Source organism: Labeo rohita, chromosome 19 (assembly GCF_022985175.1).
Source record: "Labeo rohita strain BAU-BD-2019 chromosome 19, IGBB_LRoh.1.0, whole genome shotgun sequence".
In the NCBI taxonomy this organism is placed as follows: domain Eukaryota; kingdom Metazoa; phylum Chordata; class Actinopteri; order Cypriniformes; family Cyprinidae; genus Labeo; species Labeo rohita.
In genome coordinates, this window is record NC_066887.1 from 31,711,312 (window position 1) to 31,721,762 (window position 10,451).

Consider the following 10,451-nt stretch of genomic DNA (forward strand, 5'->3'; position numbering starts at 1 on the left):
ACCAAAACCTGTTCTTCAGCCCCTTCTGCACACACACCGAAACTTACCAGGATGATGCAAGACTGGAAAACAACAGGTCGTTCTTGCTGTTTAAGTCTTGCAATCTGATGCATTTCAAGATAGTTTACCTGTTTGTAAAAATGTGCACTATAATATCAGTAGCATGTGTTAGGAAAGCAAATGAAGTCAGGTTTGATTTCATATTGACTTTCTGCAACATTGTAGCTCTTTTCCAAACCACTGAAGTAGATTTAGCAGGTTGTTATTAGAGGGGGCTAAAGGACAAGGTCAAGGTCTTGTACTTCCTGTGAATTATTCTAGTTCTTCCTGTGTTATGAGTCTCAATTGGGCGCGTGAACCTAGAGACTCATAGAGCAGCTAAATAGGGTAGATATTAAGTAAATAAAATGGACCGAATGCATTACACACGTCCATTCGTCGTGCACAAACACCAAACGCTTCCAGAATCCAACATAATGTGATGTTATGAAGTCCCTGGCAATGTGACACCGTCAGTGTTTAATTTCGAGAACGTCCGTCCTCCTGTGTTTAATTAGAGATATAATTGTCATAAGCTCATTATTTGCATATAATGTGTCATTTTGTTATAATTAGGCATGTATCTGATTATGAACAATCAATGCATCTGTAACAGGATTTACAGGGACTGTCTGTACAGCTGAACAATGACACTAAATTTACACTTAATGACAGCTGTTACGTTAGTAAGTATAGAATGTAGTATGCTGAAATATAAATGATTGCAATATGAATTATTTGCCTTGTATATGGACATTCCTTTTGTTATGATTAAGAAATGAAAACTTCCTGAAAATGTCATCAACCTCGGGCCATCTGAGATGTAGACGAGTTTGTTTCTTCATCAGATTTGGACAAATGTAGCATTACATCACTTGCTCACCAATGGATGTGAATGGGTGCCGTCAGAATGAGAGTCCAAACAGCTGATAAAAACATCACAATAATCCTCAAGGGATCCACAAGCTGCGTGTTTGTAAAAAAAAAAAAAAAATCCATCATTAAGCCATTTTTAACTTTAAACTATTTTAGCCAAAATATGTCCATAATAATGCGAAAAATAAAGTGAAAAAGTCCATCTGCGGTTGTCTGTTCTTATCAGCATCCACCCACATATTTGTTTAGATCTGTTTTGGATTGTTTTCACTTGTCCATGGTGCTTTATCTGTGCATATTTCTCTCCTTTTTTCAACTTTTTTCTCTGGAGAAACCAGTATTATAGAGAGAAGACTTGAAATTTAGCTGGAAGGTCTGATTTGAAGTTAAAAACATATTAATAATGGGTTTGTTTCTTACAAATTAATATTAATTGATGGACTGGAGTGGTGTGGATTACTTGTAGACTATTGTGATGTTTTTATCAGCTGTTTGGACTCTCATTCTGACGGCACCCATTCACATCCATTGGTGAGCAAGTGATGTAATGCTACATTTCTCCAAATCTGACTGAGAAACAAACTCATCTACATCTTGATAGCCTGAGGGTGAGTACATTCTTAGCAAGTTTTCATTTTTGGCTGAACTATTACATTAATATATTCACATTTGGCATTATATACTGTATTATTAGGGACCAAATGAGTAAATATTGTGCATTGGGGGCCTGTTTGTAAATCTTTGACTTTGTAACACTTATAGAAAGTAAGTGAAGGAATAAATAAAAGTAAGTCAACCATCATGTTATAATAATATCTGTTAGTCATTCATGTATGGTAGCATACACCATCCGTTTATGTAACTGTCACTGTATAAATCACAGGCCACATTTATAAATGTGTAAATAGTTTTATTTAAAGGACAAACTAGAGCTCTGTTAACTCATCTAAATGAAATGATACTACATAAGTCATTCATTAAACTGCTATAAAGTGTTTTGTGCGATTCTTTTATTGTTTTTAATAACTGAAGACGAATCAGCATGAACCGGCACAGAAAAACTGTTGCTGAGTTTAAATTATATTAGATGATGCTCTAGCTGGTATAAAATCATTTTAAATGTTTGCCTCTGTGGACTATGGAAGCCCATTTCTTCTTTTTATCTCTCAATTCTGACTTTTTTCCCCCTCAAAGTTTGGAGTTTACACTCCCAGTTTTTGAAAAAGTTTTTGAACAGTAGGATTTTTAATGTTTTTTAGAGAAGTCTTATTTGATCCAAAGTACAGCAAAAAAAAAATTTTAAATAATGTTATTTAAAATAACTGTTTTCTACTTGAATATATTTTAAAATGTAATTTATTCCTGTGATCAAAGCTACATTTTCAACATCATTTCTCATCTTCAGTGTCACATGATCCTTCAGAAATCATTAATAATGTGCTAATATGCTGATTTACTGTTCAGGAAACATTTTTATTATTATTATTATCAGTATTTAAAACAGTAAGTACATTTTTTTCAGTATTCTTTGATATAGAAAGATCTTTTGTAACATTATACACTATACCATTCAAAAGCTAGGAGTCTTTTATTTTCTTTTTGTTAAAAAAATGATAGAAATTAATACTTTTTAGCAAGGATGCTTTAAATTGATCAAAAGTGATAAAGACATTTATAATGTTACAAACTATTTCTGTTTCAGATAAATGCTGTTCTTCTGAATTTTCTATTCATCAAAGAAACCTGGAAAAATTCTACTCAGCTGTTTTTAACATAATAATATTAATAATAAATGTTTTTGCGCAGCAGATCAGAATATTAGAATGATTTCTGAAGGATCATGTGACTGAAGTATTGATGCTAAAAATTCAGCTTTGAAATCACAGAAATAAATTACATTATAGAATATATTCAAATAGAAAACGTTTGTTTTAAATAGTAAAACTATTTCACAGTATTACTGTTTTTGCTGTATTTTTTGATCAAATAAATGCAGGCTTGGTGTGCAGAAGAGACTTAAAAATCTTACTGTTCAAAAACTTTTGACTGGTAGTGTACATCTTGCAATTTATTTATTTATTTTTTTTTTCAATTTTGATTTTTTTTTTTTTGTGGAAAAAGCAATTTTTCATATTAGGTTTGTGGAGATTCTATTGCTTGTAAGCAATCAAAAGACAACAAAGAAGAGAAAAACTCCACAATGGAAAAACAATAGAAAGAGAAATTTATTGAATTGACTTTCAAAGTGAAAGCAACCCGAAACACCCGAAACTGCATTAAGATATTGATATATTTAAAATACATGCACAACATAAAGCATAGATTAAAAAAGGACAGAATAAATTGAAAACAGGCAGAAGAATGTGCAAAGAAAATTGAAAAAGAAACGGCGGTCCTTTACATCAGGCCTGCGAACAGCAGTGATTATGAGCGACCCGTAGAGACCCGTCACTTGGAGAGCAAACGGGAAATACTGATCCAACAGCAGAGCCGTCGAACACTTCAATGCATTGAAATCCAACCAACTAATGCAACAAACTTTCAGTCATAAGCAGCAAAGTCAGGCCTCCAAACCACGTGACCCGACATCATTGTGCTGAAGGATAAAATAAGCCAGAGAAAGCCCTAAAAACCTCTCAGGAACGTCTACAGCTGTCAGTCTCGCTTCCGAGGCGGCAGACGCTGAATATGTGATGGTCTGAGCTGGATTTGGAAGAAAAGCAGGATTGATAAAAACATCATGTGAACCTGAGGAGTCACAGGACGAAGACAGCAGCCGTCTGGATTCAGGAAGACCAAGCTCATGCTCAAATACTGTAGTGACACCGTTACTGAACCACAACGCAAGAAATCCATGAGCACCACTGCCTGGAGACGGTGAAGACCACCTGAAGGTATTGCAAAGATTGTATTACAGTCACAAATGTATTTCTAAGCCCGTAATGAGCCACTGCATTCAAAAATGAACTGGATTAATCTCATAAAACATGTCAAAAACACCATATTTCATCCCAAAATCAACAGAAAATTGTTTACAAGTATCAGGCAAAATACAGAGACATTATTTTCTAATGAACTAATAAAAATGTAATACGTTAATGCTATATATACACTGTCAAAAGATTTTTAATGTTTTTTTAAAAGAAGTCTCTTCTGCTCACCAAGCCTGCATTTATTTGATTCAAAGTACAGCAAAAACAGTACAATTTTGAAATATTTTTATTATTTAAAATAACTGCTTTCTATTTGAATCTATTTTAAAATGTAATTTATTCCTGTGATGCAAAGCTGAATTTTCAGGATCATTACTCCAGTCTTCAGTGTCACATGATTCTTCAGAAATCATTCTAATATTCTGATTTGCTGTTCAAGAATTATTATTATTAATATATTGAAACAGCTGAGTTGAATTTTTTCAGGTTTCAGAAATTTTCAGAAACTTAAAGCATCCTTGTTAAATAAAAGTATTTTTGAATGGTATAGTGTGTAATGTTACAAAAGCTTTTTCAGATAAATGCAGATCTTCAGATCTTTCTATTCATTCTGTAATAATAATAATGTTTCCTGAACAGCAAATCAGCAAATGATTTCTGAAGGATCATGTGACACTGAAGACTGAAGTAATGATGCTGAAAAGTTAGCTTTGATCACAGGAATAAATTACATTTTAAAATATATTCAAATAGAAAGCAGTTGTTTTAAATAGACTAATAAACTATTTTAAAATTTTACTACTGTACTTTGGATCAAATAAATGCAGGCTTAGTGATCAAAAAACATTAAAAAAACTTTTGACTGGTAGTGTATATGCATCTATTAATATTTAATTTATTAACACCTATTAATATTTTAATGCAAATGTTCACTGAGTTTTTTTTAAATGTAATTAAGTAAAACTGTATAGACTGAATTACCAATGAGAATAATTAAAATAAATAGAAAATACAAAGAAAAAGGAAAATATATATATATTTAGTATATAGAAACATAGAAATTGTTGATTATGTTAATGCAAAAAGGCATGTGTATATATATATATATATATATATATATTGTAATTTAGTAAAAATGACTGTATTACAGTAATGAGAATCAGCAAAAAAAAAGTTTTTTTTAAATGTCAATTTAAAGGTATAATGTATGTAATTGTCATGAAAGTCATGTCACAACCAAAAAGAATTAAGATTTTGGTATGGAATATGACCCAGACATGTTTTCACGATATTCACCCATTAGTGTTATGCAAATGATGACTTAGTTTTGATCAAGAAAGAAAAAAAGAAGATTTTGTGCTATTTTACTTTTCATAATGGAATAAAATTTGGCAATGAAAGATTCTCACAGCAGCGTTTCTGTGCTAAGGCTTGAGCAGAGAATGAAGAACAACATGAGCGCAAAAAGAAAAGGCATTTCCTAATTAACCAGCGAATATAAAGGCATCTGTCAATCAAAAAAGTCAAATTAACAAGAAACACTTCAGTTATTTGCCACGGCTGGTGACGGTTTGTAAGTTCCACGGTCAAGGCCTCTAGAATCTCACCGGGCGACTCGGTCAGTTTCATCACAAACGTCATTTGTAAATGACAGCATTCACAGTGCGGTATTCGTTATAACAGTGCAGTTGGGCCAGCGGTGATCTGGACATCAGTATTACTCTCCGAGGGTGGAGTTACTCTCGATGAGCGTAAAGAGGCCACTAGAAGAACGTGGCGTGGTTTTCTGTGCGGTGAGACCTTTCAGAGCAGACAGAGTTAAAAAGCAAAGAGAGATGTTTGTGTAGAGACAGAGGAGGTGAGGTGATGTGTCGGGTCGGCCGTCTCAGACCACATACTGGTAGAGATTGGCCTTCCCGTGATCCGGCGTGGCAAACGGACTCAGCCAGGCTAGAGAGAACGGGTGGCCGAATACCACCTTCATGTTCATCCACTTGGACTTTTTGGCCCATCGTCTCTCTTCTTTCTTCAGCTGCTCGATTCCCTGCGAACAGAGAGAATCACAATCTCAGATAATGAAGAATGAGAGTTTAATCTGATGATTTCTGCATTCAGTTTCAATCAAATGCATCTAAAACTTTAACTAATATTAAAATAAAAACTATTCAAAGTGGGACACTTACAGTTTCATCGTTACAGATGGAGTGAATCTGCGTCCCGAACATCACAGCGGTGAAAATGAGAAAGAGCAGACCCTCGAAGCACAGGAGGATGAGGAGGATTACGGTCGCCGGAGGAGAGAAGGAACTACACTCTGAAGAGAGGAAACAGGAAGCTTTGTAAACTCAGCAACAAATCAGAGAGCTCAGTTACAACACAAGCAGCCAATCATTTAGCAGCAAACTGAGGTAATTAAAACACAGACAATGAAACAAAAATAAGCACTTACTTGCCCAGTCTTCTTCAAAACAGAAGACAAAATGGAGAGCGACCATGAGGAGAGCGTGAAGAGAAATCAATGCAATGTACATCTGTAAAAAACACAAGAAACGGTATGTCTTAGTTATACACTATAATAGTTTTTATTAATATTTTGAATTATTTTTAACTAAATGTTTTAGATTTTCATTTTAACTTTTTTATTTTGAATTATTTTTAACTAAAAGTTTTAGATTTTCATTTTAACTTTAGTTAAAGTTTTAGTAATTTTGTCCTTTTCTCATGTTTGTTATTGTTATTATTTTAAATATTATAACCTAGGTGTCATTTATTTTTTAGTTTTAGCTTTTACTTATTTCCAGTCATTTTAGTGCTTTACCTTATTTCAGTTAGTTGCCAAGGTAACATTTTGTATTTTAATTTATTTAATAGAATAAATATAAAGTTTGTCATGTAATAAATGACACATGTAATTATGAAATTACGAAATAAATGAATATGAAAATGTGTATATAAAATTATAAAATAAATTATTTTATTTTTTAAGATTTAGTTAACCATAACTCTACCACAAATATGGAAAACTTATTTGAATCTATTTTAAAAAATTATATTACAAAAATTGCATTTTACTTGAAATAAAATAAATATTTTACCCGATCAGGGCAACTAACTTTTCTGGTTTTCATTTAGCTGAACTTGATATACTCAAATAAATAAAACTAAGATATAATAAATAAATAAATATATAAACTAAGAAATAAACATTAATAAAAAGTAATAGTCTTTTTTCAAAAAAAATGTATGTATGCAAATTGTATAATATCCGAAGTACACATATGTAGTAATTGTGCAGTTAATTCTCATATTGTATTTTCAGAAAGTTTTGGAATATTTGTCCTCTCCCCAAATTTGTCACTACCGAAACACAGTAATAATAATTTAATTAGAAGGTTATATTGACCTATTAAGATTTTGCTTATATCTACATTGTAAATACATATTGAGGTAAATCAATAACAGTTAAATTTTGAACAGTATTTCAAGTGTAATTTATGAGATTTGTTGTATTTTGAATCTAATTTCTTTGTAAAAGGCAAAAAGTTGATCATACTGATTTCAAAGTTAAGGATTTATTAGTTTTAATCAATGTTAACTCTAATAAAACTAAGCATTAATAAACAATTAAACGCATTTTATTTCAGCTATTTGCCAAGATAATATTTCTAATTTTTTTGTTTAAGACAACTAAATCTATTTTTTTTTTTTTTTTTTTTTTATTTTCAAGTCTTAAACAGTTTTAGTTTTAGTTAACCATAACGCTGTCATAAAAGTGGAAATCTCATTTGAATCTATTTAAAAAAAAATGCATTTTACTTACAGTGTTACTTGAAATAAAAACAAATATTTACCAGAAATAAAATAAAATTTACAAATCCTTAAACCTTAAAAAACAGCTAGTTATTAGGGCAACTAACATTTCTAATTTACATTTAGTTGAACTTATACTAAAACTAAAATTTAAATAAAAATAAAAACTATATAAATATTTAACAAAAAAACTAATACAAATGTCAAAAGCAAAACAAAAATACTAAATAGATATTTAAGAAAAAAAATGTAAATATGAATTTTTTTAAACTAATATTAAAATGAAAACAGAAAACATAAAAATTCTAAATATTTAAAAATATTAATAAAGCATTTGACCCTAAAACAACATGAAACTCACAGTGAAAAGCACAAAGTATTTTTGGTTGTTCTCTCCCACACAATTGTTGACCCAGGGGCAATGATGGTCCATCTTCTTGATACAGCGTTTACACACACTAGACAGAGAAAACATGCTTACAATGAGACAATTTAGGAAAATGCCTCTGAATTTAGGATCACACAGTGGTTATTTAGTTCCTGATGCTGTATGTGTGTGTTTACCTGCAGTGATGTGCTCTATCAGGTTTGATACTGCAGCATTTGGGACATTTATACACCACCTGTCCAGGCTTGAGCTGCAGACTCTCGATAAATTCTTTAGTGGCGTTTCCCTTTGGAACGGCTCCCTGAGAGGAAAGACAGAATCAAAACATCACCTCCTGATGTGTGCAACTTTGTATATTAAAAATTTAGCATTAAATAATAAATCAGTTACATGCTCAGAGTCTTGATCAGTCAGTTATTGATAGTTTGATGCTTTATAATATGTATGTATTATAATAAATACATGAAAATCGATGTTCTGAGTAGTTATCGTTATAGTTTAGTGGGAACTACTCTTTTCGTGGAGTTTGAGTATTGTGTGTGCATGTTTTGTCTCACCGGGTCAGTGCACATGGCTCTGAAGTGTGACGCTAGGGCGAGAAAGGCCAGTCCATTAAAGATGGCACCGTTAATTAAGCTGTACACCACGTTTTTTGCCGGCAGCAGCATTACAAAGACGACCACAAACTCTGCGTAAAAGACCAGCAGCCATGTGATCACACCACACACGATGCCACAGCCGTCCTTGATGAACCACATATCGTCGGCCGAGTGTGTCCGCGGAGGGGGCGGCGCGCAGTGCTCCGGGCACAGATATCCTGCCTGACGCTCAATGTCCCGACTGCGATTAGCTGGGGAACTCTTCATTCTTCCCACCAGGAAACACCCTCATCCTCCTACAGACAGACAGAAAGTCTAACGTGAATTCTGACCTGTATGGCACACAGTCGTGACTACATTTACATTTATGCATTTAGCAGATGCTTTTACTCAAGTGACTTACACCAGTGTTATTTTAGTATCTCTTTCTCTATATATATGGGCCATTCTACAGAACTGGTCTAAAGCCAAAGTTGGAAACATCTTGGAAAAAAAAATCTTTTTCCAAACAATTTGTATGTATGCAAATTGTATAATATCCAAGGTACACATTTCTAGTAATTGGGCAGTTAATTTTCATATTGTATTTCCAGAAAGTTTTGGAATATTCGTCCACTCCCCAAATTTGTAACACAGTAATAACAATTTAATTAGAAGAGTTATATTGACCTTTTAAGATTTTGCTCACATCTACATTGTAAATATATGTTTTTGCTATTTTTTTCAGAGGTAAATCAATAGCAATTACATTTTTAACAATATTTCAAGTGTAACTTATAAGATTTGTTGTATTTCGAATCTATTTTGTCTTTGTAAAAGGCAAAAAGTTGATCATACTGATTTCAAAGTTAAGGATTCATTAGTTTGAATGAAAGTTAACTGTAATAAAATAACTTTATTACATTAACTTATTTTATTTTCGTTATTTGCCAAGGTAACATTTATCATTTGTTTAGTTTAAGATAAGTAAATCTTATTTTTTTCTTAATTAATCTTATTTTTTTTTTGTAAATCTTTAGTTTAAGATGATAAACTAAAATGATTAATCTGAAATAAAAATAATAAAATTATTAGAAACTATTTAGACAAATAAATACAAAATGTCAAAAATACTAAAAAAAAAATGTAATAAAATTAAAATGTAATTTCATTTCAAATGTAAATTAAAATAGAAAATATATTTAAAAAATATATAAAACAAAATACATAAACATTAAAAAAAATATTATGAATTATACTAAAACAATAGCATTATATGAGTGTGTTCACGGTAAATAAATATGATATAAAGGCTAAAAATCTAAATAAATAAAAAAAAAAAAAAAAAGGAATAAATAACCATATTAATGAATGCAAAATTACAAGTGGGATCTTAAAAACATTACAATCTATTTGTACATAAATACAACAAAATACTGTCTTCCTTCTTTATTTTTGTGACAGCGCTTTTTTACGAAATAATTCTCGAAGGCTACAAACAGGGAAAGACATTTATATATTTGTGGATAAAATACCTAGTATATGTAAATCTTTAAATCTGACGTTATTTCTTACAAGGCAATACACACTCACCGTGTTCTTTGGATCCTCCTGCAGCGCTTCACTGATTTCTCTTCTTTAAATGATGAGTTTTCTTCTCACTTGCACAAAAATGATGTGATGTAGAGATGGAATGTCAGTTTATTGTGTATATGACAAGACCAATTGTGTTTTTGTGTAAATTATTCCTCTGGTTTCGGCAGGTGAAGCACGACAACCAGGAAGTTTCAGTTACTGGTGTCACACACACCCAACACAGTCCCGCAC

The 10,451-nt window shown here is 31.7% G+C and overlaps 1 protein-coding gene across 1 annotated transcript; it reads right to left on the reverse strand.

The window, feature by feature from the left end:
• Positions 1 to 3,122: 3,122 nt before the first annotated feature.
• zdhhc3b (zinc finger DHHC-type palmitoyltransferase 3b) lies at positions 3,123 to 10,445 on the reverse strand. The gene is made up of 8 exons (XM_051137568.1): positions 10,218 to 10,445; positions 8,604 to 8,941; positions 8,223 to 8,347; positions 8,020 to 8,116; positions 6,298 to 6,379; positions 6,032 to 6,162; positions 5,747 to 5,892; positions 3,123 to 3,803 (listed from the first exon to the last, which is right to left on the reverse strand). Exons 2-8 carry the CDS (start codon positions 8,910 to 8,912, stop codon positions 3,476 to 3,478), a joined length of 1,218 nt encoding a protein of 405 aa, XP_050993525.1. The 5' UTR covers positions 8,913 to 8,941; positions 10,218 to 10,445; the 3' UTR covers positions 3,123 to 3,475.
• Between the last annotated feature and the right edge of the window lie 6 nt (positions 10,446 to 10,451).

Coding starts and splice junctions, on each gene's coding strand:
- zdhhc3b (XM_051137568.1), bottom strand. CDS start 8,912: ATGAAGAGTTCCCCAGCTAATCGCAGTCGGGACATTGAGCGTCAGGCA. Junction 8,348..8,603: donor GAGCCATGTGCACTGACCCG/GTGAGACAAAAC, acceptor CTTTCCTCTCAG/GGAGCCGTTCCAAAGGGAAA. Junction 3,804..5,746: donor GGGAAGGCCAATCTCTACCA/GTATGTGGTCTG, acceptor CAATACCTTCAG/GTGGTCTTCACCGTCTCCAG.